This window comes from Lepidochelys kempii, chromosome 10 (assembly GCF_965140265.1).
Source record: "Lepidochelys kempii isolate rLepKem1 chromosome 10, rLepKem1.hap2, whole genome shotgun sequence".
In the NCBI taxonomy this organism is placed as follows: domain Eukaryota; kingdom Metazoa; phylum Chordata; order Testudines; family Cheloniidae; genus Lepidochelys; species Lepidochelys kempii.
In genome coordinates this window covers 21,203,071-21,223,601 of record NC_133265.1, presented here as the reverse complement: position 1 = coordinate 21,223,601, position 20,531 = coordinate 21,203,071, and the positions used below count along the sequence as shown (strand labels likewise).

The 20,531-nt window shown below is 42.0% G+C and overlaps 1 protein-coding gene across 2 annotated transcripts in view; it reads right to left on the bottom strand.

Moving 5' to 3' along the window:
* SHISA9 (shisa family member 9) overlaps positions 1–7,192 on the bottom strand; it is a 245,780-nt gene extending 238,588 nt beyond the window's left edge. Inside the window, exon 1 of one of the 2 annotated variants that reach the window (XM_073362378.1) lies at positions 6,403–7,192. In XM_073362378.1, coding sequence (XP_073218479.1) covers positions 6,403–7,016 — 614 coding nt within the window. In that variant the 5' untranslated portion in view covers positions 7,017–7,192. The remainder of the gene's footprint in view (positions 1–6,402) is intronic. The other variant, XM_073362377.1, reaches the window with a different exon arrangement.
* Between the last annotated feature and the right edge of the window lie 13,339 nt (positions 7,193–20,531).

Sequence of the window (20,531 nt, the reverse complement as noted above, 5' to 3'; positions counted from 1 at the left end):
TTATTAATGTCTTCAGGGTTCAGTGCAAGTGTTTTCAGTTCTGTACCTCACTGACCATTGTTTGCCTCCTTTGTCACCAGATCTGGACCGTTTTAATCCATTTTTAAAGAGAATGGATATTTTTACTAGGCACTATGCCCAGTTTAGTTTGTTTTTGTGTAAAGTTACATACAGTATCCTAGATACTGCATCTGGTTTATAAATTAATAAATACATTCACTAATGAAAGTCGAGGCAAATGCAGTACAGTTCTTCCACTGAACCAGTGTGACAGGAGTTATTTTCCTAGTTGCTATGTGCTATATTGAAATATCGAACAGTAGCTCCATATAAATGTGTGGGTTACAGATAGACAGAGAAATCTTGAGCTGGATTTTGCTCTTTGGTGCACATAAGATACACAATAAGATGTTCCCTCGTGTCTGTGGACATTTTTATGCTATTAGAATGTGAGGTACAATTCTGATTGTGTTACAACCTGATGATACTGTAAAAAGTTAGAAGAAGGTAACCAAAATTATTTAAGGTACTGAAGCAACACTTCAATATGAAGCAATACTTATACAGCAAGAGTAGCAGAGCTGTATTACGTAGCTGAGAAAAAGGCCACTAGCAGAGATCTCATAGGTGTATGTACAATATGATCCTGAAAGGAAAGGATTTTATTACAAACCTCAGTTTGAAAACAAGTTATGGACTGAAGCTGGGAGACCACTCATATCTAATTAACGTATGCAGAATTTGTTTATACAAAACAAATTGTTTGTCGGCATTATAGATTTAATTCAAGAGGCAGCTGGACACATTTTTGGAAAAGGAAGAAATGCAAATGACAGGTCTCACCTTCATTCTGGGAGTTAAAATGGTGTAATCTCATAATGCATGGATTAGTATTTCCCCAGTCTAGGAGACCAAGCTTTCAGAGATGGCCTTTTTGTTGCCTTTAATGTTACTGTAAATATTATTCATTATATACTCTAAATAACATCCCACACGCTACCAGATTAACTGTTCCCTGTGTTTGAAAATACCAATGAAGTCTTCAGCATTTCAAAGGGGGTTCAGGGAGTAAGGTATCCCACTCCTATTATTTTAAACTGCTTTTAAAATCCAAACCTTAGAAAATCTGGGCACATTTAGATTGTCTAATACTAATTCAAAAATATGTGCCTGTTTGCTAATTACGGAATAATCAACCAGGCATTAAGAATGCCAAAGGCCAGGACAAAAGAAAGAAACCTCTTTATCTGCAGGATGTCTTTTGTTTTGTTTTGTTTTTTAACAAAACGTTACCTCAATTTATATTGTAATATTCAAGTAAAGGGCCTGATCTTTCAAGGAGCTGAACATCTCATGCAAGATGCTGCACACTCTTATCTGTCATTTACATCAGTGAAAATTAAGAATGCTCAGCACCTCATAGAACCCAAGAAAAAAGATACATATATAGGAGATAAAACATAGATGACATATTATTGTCTTAATGAATATTACAGATTAAGAGTCACATTCTACCCTTTTGAGGATTTGCTCATGTAATTTTAAATGGTAGTGGATGTTTATGTATCACAATGACCACATAAAGTACTTGGTTTAGGGTGCTTGTTTTTCTGAAACTCTATGTCGACACAACAGGCTGCTTCATAGGGCTTCTCCCTCCACGCATTTGGCTAACCTGAGTAAATACGACCATGTCTTTACTCTTTACCCATATATAGTTTTTCACTTGCTGACTTTGCTTCTGTATTGTATCTCCATCAAGTACAATAAAGAATGGTAGAATGGTACTATCTTATAAATATCTGAAGAAGGTGTCATTAAAGGTCTCACTGGGAAATGAAATAAATAAGAGAGTTATATTCGCACTATACATATGCCTCACATTTAATGAATTTAAGAAAATGCATTCTACAGGATGAGATGATAATCTTCAAATCAGAGACGTTTGTCTGTTCCCTACACTGATAATGATAGAAATCACACATATATGGAGCAATGTCTTCCACCTATCAGATCAGCCCAAAGCTATTTAAGAGTGTCACAAATCTTCAGGATATCTCTTATTGTAAGATTTTGCTCTCTGGATCTGTAATGCTGTTTTAAGAAGTTATAAAGCATATCTAGTCAGGCAACTCCCTTATGGCTACAAGCTTGAAGAGGCTCATACAGATGTGACTTCATGAAATGTTAGTTGTTGTTGTTTTGCTTCCAAAAGTGGGTCAAAACCAATCTGGGAAATAATTTCACACAAAGGATTTCAGTATTTTGGCAATCCAGACTATTTTGTTCCACACTCCTTTTGGAAAATCAGCGCATTCTGGAGGGTGGGAAAATTCAGGTGAGTTCATAAGATATTCAGGAGGCTGCTTTCAAACTATCATAAACAGATAAGTTATAACAAAAACAGGAGCTATACAGTGCAGATCTGATTGCAGACTTTGGCCTTTAGGCCCTTTACTGCTCTTGATTTATGTGCACATCTCCCATGTGAAGGGGGGGCAGTATATGATACTGTGTTTTTATTTACAGAAAAATCCAACTGCATCTTAGGGCAACAACTTGGGGAGACAGACCTCTCTCCACTGCTACCCAGATTCCCCATCTCACCTGGTAACGTAGCTCCTTCAGAAGGGGGGATACCCTACCATAAGTCTTCCCACCACCACCACCACATCTACCTCCACCTTACTTCCTCTCATAGGAGATAGAAGATTGAGAGGGAGAATTAATGCTCTCTTGGACACTATATTCCTTTCTTGGATGGAATGGATAAAGGAAACTAGTTCTCTTTCTTTGCCTATGGATAAAGGAAACACTTTAATTCTCTTAACTTTGAACAAATTTACCTAAAGAAGACCAAGAGGTAGCATTAGGAATTAGGAATGCACAATACTTTAGAATCCTATGGGAAGCATACCATGTAAGAGCCATCCTTCTCCCCCTCCCCTTATCTTCTTCCACCTTCACCCAACACCACAATCTAAAGAGAGTACTATATTAAAATATAACAAGGATCACACTTTGCCTTGTTTGTCTAAACTACAGGAACTACAAAACATCCCTAAAAAGGTATGAATTAGTTTGATGGTTTTCACTGAATAAGTCTGCTTATCTTGTCAATGTTTTTTCTGCATTTTAACTGACAAAAGATCTATAAAACTTCAAAATGGCCATTTAATGTCAAAACAATGTCTTCATATTATAGCAAGCAGAGTGCAGTGTATGGTAAAAGAAACCATACCTGATAATTCTAATGGCTAGATTGTGACACCCTTGTTCACATAAGTACCTTACTTTGCTAGCAGATCTATGAACTGTCTGCATAAAAAAGTACTCCTCAAGATGAGTAAGAATGACACAGTCTAGCCCTAAATTAGACAACATTCTTATTCCCTACATGCATATACAAAATTTCAGATTAAAAGCAGCTTTCAGCAATGTAATGTGATTAAAAATAAAGCTTTGCATGTTTTGGTCATTAGTAATAAAATAGGCACACCAGTATATTGTGTATTGTATTTCTGATAAGTAATGCCACTCTTTCTTTAAGTGACTTTGTTTATAAAGTTAAAAGGATTAAAGTGTTTCAGGTATCCATTAGCTAGTTAAGGAAGCTAAAGCAATAGTGTCCCTCCTTGTTAGCTATACTCTCAGCCTGGCCTAGAAGATGAAACACTGTCAAATGAGGGAATAAAAAAGCAAATCAGCTTCTGTGTGCTTCTCACTACCAGCCAAAATGGATTAACACAGCAAGCAGTGGAAACCAAGCAAACTACTTTAATGAAAAATAGTGGGGTAAAATCTTTAACCAGGATTTCTAACATCAAGTCCATCATTTCAACGTGGCCTAACTAACTCACTCATGACCAGGGCTTTATAATTTATGTTTTCAAAAATGACATTGATTGTAGGCAGAGCATAGGAAGCCATGTTCATTTCTTATAGACCTCATGGGAATTGGTGCCATATAAGAAGGCAGATATCTAGATAGGATATATAGTGTCTTACTTACTGGTACTATGAAATGTTTTTTAGCAAGTACTTATGTTTACATTGTAAAACTTTGTGCAGAGCTCTGCCCCACCTTTTTTCTCCCCCAGAACCCTGAAACAAGCCAGGATATGGTGCTTTGGTAAAATAGGTTGAGGACAAGGAGATTGCCATTCATCCCTTAGGCAGTCTCTGAAAATCTCAGCTACTGTGTGAAAAATTAAATTAAGCATCCAAATTCCCTAGATGGTTTCAAAAATCCCACCCTGTATGTTTGTGATGAGAACTTTTGAAAAAGTTGTAGTGATTTCCTAACAGCTGTGGAATATCCATTGTGTGTACTGAGTGGGCGTCTGTTTTTCCATTATCATCCTGACTCTTGTAGGTTCCTACAACCTCTGAAATAATCCTACCTTAAGAGATCGATGAATGAAAAAGTACATGAGTTTGAACAATATTAACTAATCCGGGCAAAAACTATCCTTTCTGAGACCCGCTTCAGCAATCTAATCTATATAGATACAGGTCTGAAGGGGCTTAGAATGATATTCCATCCCCTATAATTCTGTATCCATAGTCTTAGGGATAGAAATATCATTTCAGAACCCTTCATACCTGTATCTGATAGAGAGAAAATAGATAAATCCTTTTAGAGATTTTTTAAACCAAATATTTCTACTACTGGAAATGTGACTGACTGATCTAACCAGAGCCGAACAGAGATGGATGCACTGTTTTCACCGTCTCTCTGTCATGTGTTTGGTTGTTTGGTTTTTTTGCAAATGAAGTGTCTAAACTCACCTGCTGTTTTACCTGCATGTAAACACTACATAAATGGATTGAGGCAGATGGGAATAAAGCTATTTTACCAAAGCTTTGGCTAACAGATCCAGAGTAGGGTTTATAATTTTTTTTCAGGATTCATGTATTCTTTTTATCAATTTCGTGGGTCAGGATTCGCAAAATGTCTTACTATTTATACCCTGCTTAACAAAAAGACAGTCTCTCCAAAATTACCACAGACACACAGTGTTGAGTTGACTAAAAATTCTATGGTCTGCTTTGTTCCTCAGTAGTAAAATGAATCCCTATCAGCCAGGATATAAATAGCAAATAATTGCTAGTGAACTGGTGATGCATTTGCAGCACTATTTTTGGTGGCTTCCCTGTTCATTTCAGGGGAGGCAGTTAATCACAAAGCAATACAGAAACTTGGACAAGTAATAAGGCTCCAGGTGTTGTCGATCTCATGAACTATCTTTCCAAGGGTGACTCCTGAGCCAAGCTTTAAAGCTCTGACTGTGAATTACTCCATTTCTATCAACCACCAGTCAGGGAGATAGAAAACCTTCTGCCATGCTGCATGGCTAGTAGAACCTGTCCTCGCAACTGTATTTCATTTCCAAAGTTGACCAAGATGCTGGAATCAATTTAGACTCTTTAATGGAGCTATTTGCTTTTTTAAAAAAATCTGCAACTGTCTTTCCCCATTTGTTTTGCTTTCCTGTGTCTGGTATTAGCATAATGAATCAGACAGACTGAAAACTGGACAAATATGTTATCCCTTGATTCTGAAGTGCTGTGACAATCTGGGTGCTGGAGTATGATGTTAGAGCAATTGGGCTGTGTCCTGAGCTGCCCACCAGCAGGCAGCCAGTCCCTGGAGCAGGCAAGTACACAGGATGCCTCACTCTAGGTAGGGGAGGTTCTCTTTGATGTAATCCAGCCATTGCATGGTGGACACACCGAGTGTAACACACACAGGACAAAGACTTTTACATTCCATATTTGGTTACAGTTTGCCTCTCTAGCAACTGCGGGGGAAAGGCTTGATATGCAGGCAGCTGGGTTATATTAAACGTTAGAACCCTTCCACAATAGGTCCCTTTTGGTCTCTCCCTCTCTACCCCCCAACCTCATTTTCAGGACAAAGAGCTGGGGTGGGAAAGTCCTGTCAACACCATTTTGCAGTGGGAGAGAGAGGGAGAGAGGGATGGGATTTGTTTACATCCTTCTGTTGAGAAGTAAAAACCTTGTCAGGGGCTTGACGGGGAGACCCAGCAGCCCCCCTTGAGGCTGATTCAGACCCCGCATTTGTGCCTGGACTTGGGCTTTTTTGTTCTGAGACAATATTTCCAAGAACAGTTGTTGGCTCTTGGAGGGGAGGGAGGCGAGCACTGCAGCTTAAAAGCGGGGTAGTGGCTGGGCAGCCTCAGCAGTGCTGCCTGGTGCTCCTGGCCGTGTGAGTCAGAAGCCGGGTCTGGGGCGCAGCCCTGCCCTCCAAAGTTGGTCTGTCTAGCCTGGCCCTGCCGCAAAGCCTGGCTGGCGGGAGTCGTTCGCGTAGCAGGAACACACGGGCGCCGGTATGGTCTCCGGGTGGGGGGAGGGAGGGCCCCTGGCGCCGAGCCTTACCTGGACATGTGCTCCCGCTGCGGTCTGTGCGCCTTCTCCAGCCCCAGCTTGGTGAAGATCCCCACCAGCACCATGACCGCCACCACCCCGCAGATGATGTAGACGATGAGGTTGGTTTTATCCCTGGTGGGGTCGTGCAGGGGGTCGTCGATGCGGGCAGGGGGCTTCCCCGTGTTCATCCACACCGGCGTCTCGTAGTTCGTGCAGGTGTTTTGATCCAGCCGGGTCTTCTTGAACTTGCAGCAGAACCTGAAGCCACAAGTGCCGCAGCAGAAGACGAACTCCCCCGAGCTGCAGTTGAACGGCGGGTCCCACTGGCCCATCACGTCGAAGTAGCCCCGGCAGAAGTCCGGGGTCGGGGGCGGCTCCGAGGCGTCTCCGTGCTCGCCAAAGCTGGAGTGGTTCCCCCCGGAGAGCACCACGATGCTGCCCAGGTGCTGCCCGGCTTTCTCCTGCGCCCGGCACACCAGCGTGAGCAGGTCCGCCACCAAGCAGCCGAGGGCCAGCCGGAGGAAGCCCTGCATCCTGCCTCCCAGCCCGGCCGCTGCGATGCCGCCGCCGCCGCCGCCGCCGCCCGAGCTGCTGGCTGCTGCGCTGCGCCAGGGGCCGAACATACAGGGGCTCGGGCGGGGGGCCACGCGCTCGCTCAGCCCGCTCGCGCCTGCAGCAGCCTGGTCCGCGCGGGCAGCAGGGGCAGGAGCGGGGCGCCGAGCCGCCCCCTGCCTGGCGGGCTCCCCGGCCCCGGCAGCTCCCAGCGAGCCGAGCGAAGTGAGCGGCACTTGTGGAATCGAGAGGGGAGCGTGCGGGAGAAGAGGAGCGAGGAGGGGGAGGAGGGGGAGGAGTGGAGCGGGGTGGAGGGGGCAGGGGGAGTGAGGGGGCAGAGATGAGAGGAGGGCTGGGGGGGAAGGAGCGGTGGGGCTGGGGCGAGCGGGAGGGGTGAGGTGCGGGCTCTGCAGAGCAGGGGAGAAGCGGGCGCCGGGAGAAGCTCCTCGCGCAGCCTTGTGAAATCTGCAGGCGCCAGGGAGACCCCCCTTCCCGCGCCCTGTGAGAAAGCCCGGCCCGTCCTACGAGAAAACTCTCTCCCTCAGAAGAGGAGCCCATGGAGCCCCACCTGAGACGAGGGGCCGGTGCATCCTGACAGCGCCCGCGAGAGAGCGCGGCGGGGCGCACGGGCTCCCTGCAGCATCCAGCTGACGGGCAGCCGCTGTCACCAAGGGGAAAATCCGATTTGGTGGGCAGTGTGGGTATGAGCGAAGGAGATGCGGATTTGGAAAGCAAAATCCCTCTAGCGAGGCGCCTACATGAGCCCCAGCGATGCCTCCGAGGCTGACAGTACCAACAAGCACAGCCGGAGCACCCCACTGCCGCTGTAGCTGGCCACTGCTCCCTGTCCTTCGGTTATATAACACGGTCCTTCGCGAGGAGGGTGTTTCCCACACGAGCCAAGGTGCAATAGCTGCTCCTCCCCTTCCCTTCCGAAGCCCTGACCTGTACATTGCGGCCTCTTTCTCCCCAGCCCATCCCCACCCCCAGCTGCAGCAACGGGCCCCTTGTGAGTGAGGAGCTGCCCGCCACCTGGGGAGAGAGCGTTCCAGTGCGGATGAAAGGGACAATCCGACACATGGCTCAGCCCTTCTGGAAATAAAAGATGAGGGGGACTGAGAAATGCTAGAGGCAGGTGTCTGGGAAGAGGCTAGAAGCCTCGCTGAGGTGATACCCCCGATGCATTTCTTCAGGAGAGCCCAGAGAGTCACGTGGGAGACGAACAACGACCTTTGCACCAGTTTGCATTGACTTTGCTTTTACTCCGCACCTTTGGATTCCGACCTCACGTCAGAACCTCCCGGATTTGAACACATGCGGGAATTATATGGTACTTGGAGGGCGGGGAGAGCAGCTGCCACTTTCCTGATACTTGAAGAGAACAGTTTACTATGTAAAGCCCTTCTTACACCCTAATCCTCTTATCAGTCTCTTAAGATTCACTTACCTATATAACGAATGCAATATAGACCAGAAAAAAATCTAAACGTGTATGAGACTATGGCTATTACATGGCAGGAAGTGTAACCATGGTGTACTAGTTCTAGCCTATGCTGTGGAATGATCCTACCTTCTTGTCTTTCATACTGGAACTCCCTTGTATCATTTATTGAAGAAAGTACTTTATCAGCCAGTAAGGCTGGCTCCTGAGGACATCCTTACACTGCAGGCTATCAGGTGCACAATTAAAATAACTTCCCTCCCAACACGCCTTTGATCCTAGGAAAGACTTCTCAATGATTCACTCCATCCTAGTTACTCTACTTTCTCATCTCCACCACTTGGTTGGAAATCACCTGCAGAAATACTGAGAACATTTTCCTGAATACTGTGCTGCCAGCCAAATGCTAGGAGAAGTCCACTAAAGTGTGGCTTAGCAGACTGTGGGCTGTTTTAAAGCAGCTTCCCACCTCCTCTTCCTGTATCTCAAATTGCATCACCAGGGCCTCTCTGCTGTTATCTCTAAGGAAGAGCGGCTTGTTGAAGGGGCTCTGAAGCCGCGTGTGCAGGGTGGCAGGTCACAATTCAGTGGTAGTTCTTTCCCATTTTTGGGAGAGGGCTGGATTGCTGATGCATTTTCCATTGCTTCAGTCAGCTTCCTATGGGAATTGTTAAGAGTCAGTAAATAAGCAGAAAGGTGAATCAGAGGACAAAGCAGACGTTTGGAATCGGAGAGGGCTGTAGTTAGCTAATTGCGATCCTTTGCCATCTCTTAAAAATAGACTCTAAGTACAGTGAATTTACTGAGCGTTTTGACAGGAAGCCTGGCATCCCTGGCCAGTGGGTAGGAAATAAAGCCGTGAAATTCCACAGCAGAGAAAAACAATCAGTTCCATTCAAATCCAGCTTTCTTTGGTGTTAATATTTAATTCCTAAAACCTCCATCTTCATCTTCATCTCTTTTCAAATCTCATCAGCAATCATCTCTCTCCTGCCTTGCCTATATATTTCTCTCTCCTATTATTTATTATTTAACTCTATAAAGCACTTTGTGGTAGAGTTTGTACTGAGGATGTTGCACAAAATGAAGCTGTACCATATTTTATAATCACATACAGAGATAGAGGTCCCAGGCCTGCCAAGCTCTTGAGAAGGTGTGTCACTTTGCAAACCTGAGTGGTCCCATTGATTTCACTTGTTAGGCAGGTGCTAACATGCTCTGCAGGATTGGGGCCATAAATATGTAGATATAATAAAATTATAAATTAAACCCAAACCTGGGCTGTTAACACTAATTTAGTTGAACCAGAGATAACAATGGAAAGATTTCTTAAATTCTAATAAAGGCAAAACCTGAAGGATTAAGGCCAGATTCTAATCTCAGTTACACCAGGAACTCCACTTGCTTCACTGAAATGAGATCAGAATCAGCTTCTAAGTGATTTGCCCCAGGAAGTAGAACTGGGAAACACAAGGCATAATTCAAAGCCGACTGAAACCAACAGAAACATTCCCACTGACTTAAGCGGGGATTTGGACCAGGCCTATAACTCATTAATTTGAAGTTTTTACTCCACTTACACGCTCTGCCTTATTTTATTTTATCTTATTTTATTTTTGTATTGCCATAGCACTTAGGAGCCCTAATCATGGACCAGGACGCTATGGTACTGGGCCCTCTACAATGTATTTTTAAATGACTTCAATTACAAAATATAGTTGCTAAAAAGACTAGTAAATCATCAAAATGTGAAATCATTAAGTATAATAAATAGTACAAAAGAAACAAAAAGTTGCTGTAGTTTACCCTTATTTCAGACACAGATATCTCATTGAAAGCAATGGGAGTTTGCACAATGATGGGGTAGAATATGGGCCATTATGTGACAAAGGAAGTATTGTTCAACATTAGGGCTTAATCCAAAACCCACCAAAGTCAGGAAATAGATTTACATTTACTTCCATGGACTTTGGATCAGATTGTTAGACTTTTACAGTTTTAAGCTATAGTCTATCACAGTGGTTCTCAAACTTTTGTACTGGTGACCCTTTTCACATAGAAAGCCTCTGAGTGCGACCCCCTCCTTATAAATTAAAAACACTTTTTATATATTTAACACCATTATAAATACTGGAGGGAAAGTGGGGTTTGGGCTGTAGGGCGACAGCTCGCAACTCCCCTCCCCGCCCCATGTAAGAACCTTGTGACCCCCTGAGGGGTCCCGACCCCCAGTTTGAGAACCCCTGGTCGTATTCTCCACCAAAAATGTTATGCTTATAGTTTGTTAGTAGAGTCATGTTCTTTATATCAGCAACACATGGTTTCCACCAAGTTACCACCAGACACTCCATAGTGATGGACACTCCATGTATTTATCTAATAAAAATAATACTATAATTTTTCCTGGCAGACATCCTTATCCGTCCCAGCAGTCAAACTAAGGATTACATGGGCATGGAAACAGGATGACTTTCTCACCATTAAACATGGCCTGTCTGCATCAAGTTTGAGCCACGCTGGTGAGGCATTGAGGAAGTTTGCCATACCACTGCCCATGCTGTGCTTGTTTTATGGCTAAACAGAATTTGGTCTTTAGGTGCACCAGGTGAGCACCACCCACAAAACATGTAAAATAATTTAGTTCGTAACACTATGTGTATAATATGTTGTATTTAGCTATCTAAGGTATTAGAGCTAATCACTACAGCCTCCCTTTATAGACAATGGGGAAGTAAGGTTAACAACCTTTAAAGCAAGGTTGAAAATCAAGCAAAAAATAATAATTATGAATTAAACTGAATGTTGAGAGCAATTTGATAGGCAACTATTCTAGCGATGCTGTGTACATACCAATTGCAATTGCCATGTTTAAAAATCCATATTTCATATTTTTCATTTATAATAACAATATTGACTTCAGGGCATTTCCCTGGGATTAATGACTGAGTAGGGTGAAAGGCTCAGTAGAGGCCATAAGCCATCAATTCCTTCTAACCAGTCATTAATGCCCTGCACCTTAATTATTATTAAACAGACATTTCAGAGCCATGAAAATTACTACAACAGTAGCCAGACAGCACTCAATCCCTAGACAGTACTGATGTGAGGGGCATTCTGTGAGAAGAAGTGTCATGTGGCAACTGCAATGAAGCCGTCAATGTCCATCTTCTTGACAGTAATAACTCATAATATCACAGGGTGCTTGGATGTATAGATAAGAGATTTAATACATTTGGAAAACAAAGGAGATGATTCCTCTATACAAGTCCTTTGCCATGCTGCTTTTGGAGTACTGAGTACAGTTTTGGTCACTGATCTTTAAAGAGGACATTTAAGTGTTAGGGAGCATACAGAGGGTAGGAGAGAAAGGCTTCAAGAACTAAATGTGTTGAGCATGGAGACTGCAGGAGATCTGTGGTTTACAAATTCTCAAGGTGGGTCCCTTGATTTACTTTATTTTTTTGAACCTGGTTTGTTTCTTTGGAATACCTAAGTGTTCTCCTTGCATGGTGATGCATCATGCCACCCCGAGCCCTGCCTGAGGTCCAGTTCTCTCCATTAAGAGAAGGATGAACAAATGCAATGGCCCGATTACCATCATACCAGTGCATCAAGGTCTGAAAATCTGGCTATTGTGATTTGATACTAAATCTGATTTTCCTTTTTCATTTTTTCTTGGGCATGTGTCTCAGTCCACTCTTGAACTCCTTTGGACCTTTCCATTAAAAAACGTTCGCACACACATAATGAGATTGTAACAGAATGTGCTAGGTCTGAGAAAATATTACGCATCATGCTGCTGTAGAAGTGCAATTTTTAATATTTTATTTAAATTAGCTTCATATGACAAGCATGTAACAGTGGGCTCACCAATAATATTGCCAGGCCAATGGCAAGCACTTCATGAGCTAAAGCTAATTAGCATGCAAGGCATGTTTTCCTGACTCACCCCGGGGAAAACAGTTCACTGCAGTTCTACAATATTGAAACTACATTTAACACCTGATATTGTCCTTTTCAATCCTAATGTAAAACTGTAAGTTTAGTAGTTGCTTACGTTTGGGTATTTTCTCTCTTTGAATGGAGATAAAGAACCCTTGACAGTTCTAGTTGTTTGAGGTTAGATTATTCAATTCTACAAGTTCAGTTTAATTTAAAATGTAATCTGAGTACTTGTAAATATATGAGGGGATCCATTTACAATGCACAGGTTATCTGTATATACAGAAAAAGGAAACATGCCAAAAAGTCCAAAAATGCTTTAAGCAGAATAGGTGATAAACTAGGTGTGCCCTAGTTTGTCTATTGCATGGCTATTGCTTTGCCTCTGGAACACAGCAAATTGTCAGTTAATTTCTAACTTCTGAAGCATTGATATGGCTCGTGAATTATAATAGTATTTGCAAGTACATGAAAATAACTTATGTTTCTGCTCATTAAAAATCAGGGCTGTCTGCACAATTCAGAACTATGGGTAACTTGCCCTGGGGTTTGTGGACTACTGCAGTTAACAGAGTGACCACTGCAGATCATTCCAAACTCATGACAATAGAACCTTTATAGCACACCACACCATCATGTATTCTGGACATGCCACTTGTTACTGAGCAAAAAAATTAGGCATGTTTTAGAAACTCTTCAATAAGAAATTAGGACTGGATTTTGTATCCCTCTACCTGCAAAGCCAGATGCCTTCATTGTCATGAGTTCAACTGTGCAATGCTCAGAGGGAGCCATAAAACCCTTTTTAAATTGACTAAAATAGCATTAATATGTCACACATTTAAAGGCAATGGGATAAATTCTGTACCATGTGTGAGCTCAGCTCAGGCACAGTGGAAGGTAGCACTGCATGGAGAAATCCATAATCCTGTGCTGCCTGGCCTTGACATGTTAAAGTAGCTGACCCACAATACTGCTTAAAGTCTATAAGTGACCTTGTGCTAGTGGAGGATCACATGTAGCCAAGCTTTACTCTAGTGTGCCTTTTCTTCACCCTTAGAATACCCTGGACACATTACTTCTCTCTCCATATGCCAGAGGAGGGGGCAGCTGGTGCAGAATGCAGCTATCTCACCTCTGCCAGCTTTGTGTCAGTGATTTTTCTAGAGCTAGAAGTGAGTGGTGCGTCTTGGGGAAAGTTGGGTATCTTTTCTTTCCAGTGTTATAAAGCTGCTGGTCTACATTTTCAAAAGTGCTCAATGATATTGGGTGTACCAATTTTGGACACATTTCAGGAGCCTAATTTTCAGAGAGAAGGTGCTCAGCACTTCTGAAATGCTGTCTCAAGTCAGGCAACCAAAATCATGAGTCACTGTTTTGAAAAATTAGACCACCATTTTTATTGGTGCATGCCCACAAGATAATGAACTTTAAATCCATGATATTTTCATATATAGAAAAGTTGCCACTTGCCCATCTTGGTCATGGGTTATTTTTTGGGGGTGGGGGGGGGGATTTCACATCTGAAAAAAGAAAAGGCAACGTTTTGCTGGCACATTGATATTTTTAAACATGTCAGCAGTCTGAAGTTACTCAGGGGTTTAGAATAGTAAATTAAGTCACAGGAGAGATGGAATAGTAGGCATACAGCAAGTAGGCTGCAATTTTTCACATGGAAATCAGCTGCAAATATGTGGCCAACAATTTCAAATTTGCTTGCCAAAATTTACACACTCAGGGTCTGATTCAATGTCCCCTGAAGTCAACAATTGTCTTTCCATTGACTTAAATGGGAATTGGTTTAAATGGGAGTTGGTTTGGACCTCTCTCATGCAGAGAGCTGAGACTCACAAACACTGAAGTTAATAGAAATTCTGAGCGCTCCATGCTTCTGAAAGTCATGTAACCTAAAAGCCTAATAATGGATTTAGAGACCTAAATTAAGACACCCAAATTTGAAAATGAGAGGAGTGTGTGCAAGAATGCACATGCATGTATATTACTAGCTTTCCAGGCAGACTGTAAAAACAGCCTCTTCTTAACTTTATTCAACAGTCAATCCATAGAGTAGTATTGGAATTGACCCCACGGGGACTTTCTTTTCTGCCTCCCAGATAAAAATAACAGGTGCGGCAAAATCTATGATCCAGGCATACTAATAGCTTGGCCAAAAAAGTATGAAGAGATCAAGACACAAATGCAGCTTCTTATATTTTCTTTCTAAAAAGGCATTGTGATATGTTTAATATGATTTATCATTTGGTAGTTTTCAACACAGTACAATCCTTTGTAGTTTGAACAAAAAGAAATCCTTCCAATCTCTCTCCTCTTTGCATCATGATAGTAGTACATTGAAGAATAAATGTCTTAAGTAAATAAAGTGCTCTGTGGAAAAGCATGTTTGTTATTAATACATTGTAGTCTTTTTTTCTTGTGGTTTTGCAAAATAGGTTTGCTTGAGGTATTTTTATTTTGAAAGGGCAGTGATTCCCGCAGCTGATAAATAATAGGAGAGATAAAAAGGTTTTAACAGTAATGTAAAATGCACATCAGAGAGTTGGGAGAAGTAATGCAAAAAGGTGCTGAAAGCAGATCCTGAGATGTCTTGTGTTGCCACATTTTCTTAAATCAGCATATTATCTCTAACCTGCTAAATATCATCTAAATTTAATAACACATTAGGGTAGTGGCAGCTAGCACATATATAGGACATTCCTGCAGACTACACTAAGGTATTAGACTTAATACAACATGCTGGCAACTAAGATCTACAATTTTTAGAATATTTTATATGAGCATCTGAATAGTCTCAAAATAATGGTACCAGCTTACATGGAAATCATATGTCTATAGGGGCAGCTGTAATTTAATTTTTTTTAAAGGGCAACTCCCAATCTTGTTGGGTGAATGTGGGAGTTAGTCTGTCATTCACTCCCACACGCTTGACAAAAAGCTGGCTACTAAAGAGACAATTTTGTAATTTATGTACACCTGTACAGCCTTTGAATATGATTTCCCAGGTTTAAAAATCAATGGGAGTTTTGCCATTGACTTCAATAGGGCCAAGATTTCACCTTTGGGGTCACAGTGTAATACCCATTCTCACACTGAATAGTGCTTTACTCCACATGGAGTTTCATTAATTTCAATGGGACTACTTTAGAAGGAAGGTGCTATTCATTGTGAGCAAAATGGTGCTAAAGATGGCTCCCTGCCTATAAACACAAAAGGATAGAGGCTAGAGACAGATGAGATTAAATAAAAGGTCAAAAACAAAATCTGGTTGAAGTTAAAACTAAGGGCCACTTTCTGACCTGTGCTGGATGGATGCCTTTGGGGCAGGAGGTGGTGGAAGGAGCTTTTATTACCCAGACACCTTACATTCCAATGCAAGATAGCTAGTGCTCAACAGAGTATTAACAGAGAGGCCAGGATACCATGTCCATCAGCATACCCAAGGAGGCATGGTCTTACAGCCTGGTGATTTGACCTCACACACAGCTCACTAGTTCATATGCTCAGGAGTGCATCATGTACTAGCAGTGAAACCAATATAAAAAATCAGTAGTGTGTTCCACCACACTTGCTAGCACCCCTGCAACCTTTCAGCCATCCTGAGCCATTTTTCTGCACCCTGACTAGATGGTTCTGAGAGCAGAGAGACTGTTTCACTCTCCAAGATCAGGACCTACCACTACAGTTACATTACACTGGAACAATGGGACAGTCACCTACATTTCAATGACAGGGAGAGTATTCTCAGTAACTGGCCCATGGCTAGGTAATTCACTCCCTTAAGATATTAGAAAAATCATAAATCCCCCTTGGGACTGAAATTTAAAACCCATTACTCTAATCTGTACTTCAATAATAATACTAACAAAAATAATGAAGCCATCTTCCCTGGGAGTTGGACAGAAAGCTAGAGATCCCTTATTGTATTTACTCTGAGAATTTGTAAGGTGCTCTGATACCATGGTGATGAGCATGGTATAAATGCCTAGCTAGATGGATGGATCCAGCTGGCACCTCTCAGCTCCTCCTACACACACCATGGTGCTCACCAAAGCAAGTATATCAGTTCACCTTTTTTATTAAGTATATGGGCACATATTTTGCAGAAATGACACCCGTAGCAAACAAACAGTATTTTACACACTTGATTAGCAGCAAATATAAAAATGAATATATAAATAAACATACAGTGTTCTTCCAATGAAAAAGCCCTTCATACATCTATCTGTCTGTGTCATTTTAAAGAGGATATATAAAAAATTATATGACCCTGCTTGTCCAGATAATGTTTATTATTCAAAGGTTTAGAAAGACTCATCCAAGTTGAGTCCTAACTTGCACTTTTGCTATTTACATAGGATTTGTAGACAGATACCAGTTTTTCTTATCTCGAAGATAAATACTTACTATATCAGTCTTTGCATCACAGGTTGTATCAGAAGTATCCTAGAGATAACACAAATCTCTTGAGGAAACCCAGATTCTGAAAAGTAATGGAAACTTCTATAATTTCACAAACTATTTCAAGGTCGGAAAGTATTTACTTTGCCTGTCAGACTTTTCCTAGTTTTGAATATTAAGCACTTTACTATTTTTGCATAATTCAAACTTTCACAACTTAAAAAAAAAACGATTCCCCAAACAAAACTACTACCACAACTAGCAGTTATCAGTATCCTTGTTGGTAGTGCAGCAGAGGACAAAGACTCAAGAGCTAAAGAAAAGCAGCTAAACTTCATCTCTAAAAGTAGTTATTCCCAGGTCTGATTGAGGGCACTTTAATGGGGCAATGTGGAAGCAACTTGCACCGTTGCTTCAGAAAGACTTCTTAGGTCCATAGGCTTACAACTCTCCTGTACAATTATCCAACCGCTATAACTAATATTAACATATTTGTTTTCTAAAGAACCACTTTTCAAATGGTATAATTAGTTACTAAGGCACTGTATTGGGCAAATTGCTGGATGATTCCAAAACAATTATATTAATAAAATAAGAAAAAGGCAAACAGTGGGGCAAATAAAAATGGGTGCAATTTTAATTGATTAAATGGGATTAGCACACCCTTTCACCAGGAGTGAATTTGGTCCTGTAACTGCAAGAATTGCAAAATTCTGATTAACTGGTTTTTATCCTGAGTTAAGTTAGTATTAAAATATGGAAATCAAAGCTTTGGTACTGGTAGCATAACTTTTTTTTTAAACCAGAATCCAATGACCAAGACCTAATAGAAGTCAGAAGAGTAATCTCTATCTCCCACCTCTCTCTTGGCATTAAAAAATTATCAGTTTCTTGCTTTGTATTAAATCAGGTGGTGCTTATTTCCCTAATGAGAAATGGTAAGGGAGAAAACAGCTCAGTTTCCCCACACAGACTTATTTTTGCCTTTGAAGCACATACTGGAAGTTCTGCCACCAGTTTGTTTATTATATCATTATTTTAGCCAACAGCTAAGAAACAGATGCTTCTCTAGGTCAAGGCATTCCAACCTTTTACAACACAAGTGTCTTGTCTTTATTTACAATTTTATGTGGATTTCAAATATCATATCACATATCAAGCCTGCTTGTCATGGGCTAGGCCCAGGGGCCCCGTGCTGGAGACCTCTGGGTCCTGCCACACGCATCCCTGGAAAGGAGCAATGGTGCTATGTCCTCCAAGTGGTCTAGAGAGGCTGCAAAGGGCTAGCCAATCAGAGAGGCTACAGGGAGCAGCCAATCAGGGCCCAGGAGAGCCGTATAAAAAGGAATTGCAGAACCAAATGCAATCAGTTCCTTGTTGGAGCCAGAGGAGTACAAATGGTGCTCCTGGAAGGGAATGGCTGCACCATGGACAGTTCAATGCTGGCAGGGATTAGGGAAGGAAGGATGAGCTCCTTGCTGGCTGCTGGGCCTGAATGAAGGAGAGCCCTATGGTAAGGGTGCAGCATCAGTGAAAGCTGTGGCTGTGGGGAAGTAGCCCAGGGAGCTGAAAGCAGTTATGCTAAAGGGATACAGTGGCATGTGTTTGCTATTTTTAGGGTCCCTGGGTGGGGCCTTTGAATAGTGGGTGGGTCTGGGTCTCTTCCCTTCACCCCCCACCACCACAGACTTTTGGGTGAAGTGGCCTACAGTCAGACAGTGATAAATACCCAGAAGGGGATCTGTAGTGGCACAGCTGGAGAGCTGAGGCCAGAACAGACCAAGAGGGGAAAACCATTACCTGCAGGGAGGAAGCCCTGGGGATATGGCCTGATACCAGGGCAGGGACTGCAGACACACCTGACCAGAAGGGGTGCTCATGAGAGCTGAGTGCCACTCTGTTAGCCTGCTGTATAGGATTCAGTGGTTAATGCCTTAAAGTAGAAGGGCCCTCTCAGTACATGTCCAGCAAAAGCAGCTTGCAAAGCCCTGCTATAGGATTGGATTTCACCCCTGTGTAGAGAGGCAGCACTATACCTATGCACTATTTAAGGCCCATAAAACCGTCAAAGTGATGTAGTCTCATGTTGCTGTTGACATATGATTCAGCAAACACTGTAGTTGAACACATGAATGTGATGAACACAATTACATGTGGGACAGACAAGATTGTCCATGCCCACTAAAGATTATCTGAGCTATATAAACATCCAGTTTATATGATTATTCAATTTATACTACATTATTTACCACCTGTGTACTGTACTAATATTTAAACTGTTTGACTCTAGCTTATCTGAAAAAAGATTTCTAAATGAATCTGACTTCCAATTTAATTTGACCATTTCTTTAGCAAATTAGCTTCAGTTTTCTGGGGGGAACTAACACAATACCAGCTTCCCCATCATTATGTTCCAGCAGAAAATATGATGATGCCCATCTTGGACATCATCTAGCTATAATTATGCATGCTACATAGGGTGACTAGATAGCAAGTGTGAAAACTTGGAACAGGAGTTGGCACCTATATAAGACAAAGTCCCAAATAGTGAGACTGTTGCTATAAAATTGGGACTTCTGGTCACCCTAATGCTATATTGCTAGTGGCTCAGCAGAGGTATTCTAAAGAATGGATTCAAATGAGAATTCCTTGACATTTTTACTGGAAATCGAGCACTATAGTGTCATGTTAGATTAGGTTTAAAAGTGCCTGAGTACTGGTGAAGACAACAAGGTGCTGTGCAGTTTGAAATTCAGAAAGGAATACATTATACACATTACTGATATGTGCATATGTTACACATTGAAATAAAAAAACTGCATAGTAAATTTGATATATCCTGATTCTTACTGAAAGAGAAACATTAACTGTTAAATCCAATTCTACAAGTAGTATAGCAAAATCTCTACTTATTGCATCACATTTATCCCAGAGAAAATAACTATTTTACATGTTGACCAATATCACCTACAGGAAGTAAAAACAATAGGGAATGATTAAGGTCATAACCTCTCCAGAGAGGTACCACTTCTTGGGAAGGCTCACATATTCTGGTTGACACTGGATTCTCCAGAGATCGATAATAAAGAAAGGACTTTTGGATAAATAGGCTGATCTTAGCCTGAAAGCCCTGATTCAGTTTGGTTCAGGATCTAAGATGGATGAACTTGTAATCACAGGGAAAACTCAGTTGTGGGTTGGAAGGACTAAAAATTACAAGACCCCCTAGGTTGGAGTTGGGGGTTACATCTAGTAAACTTTTTAGCATGCATGTAGGTTCTTTTATTGTTCTAATGTTTTCTCTGGAATACTTTTACCTTAAGAATAAATGTGCTTGCTTAAAAGGAGCTATGCAGTAACTTATAACTGTAGGCCTCAGAGAGAAAGCAAAGCACAGGTGCTGGCCTTTCTAAGCAGTCTGGCTTGCTGGGGATATCACAGAGAAGGCAGGGAGTGGTGCAGCCTTAAAATTTCCTGTTAGGAGGAAATGAGATGTGGGTCTCTGCCTAAGAGAGGTGACTGCTAGGAGCCAGAAATCTGAAGTGGGTGCCCTTGCTGGACTCTGATAAGGGAATACAGGTGTAGTTGCCTTGAAACTGACATGCATCATACCAGTTTTCTGTGCACCCCAGCTCTCCACTCAGTACCAGGTCATATTCAAGAAGGTCTTTCCCTTTAAGGCATTCAGTGGGTTACAAATCTAACTCCCTCATCAACTGCAACTCACAAGACAGCTGCATTCAATGGAAACACTGTGATCGTCTCAGCCCAGGGTGAAATAATGAGG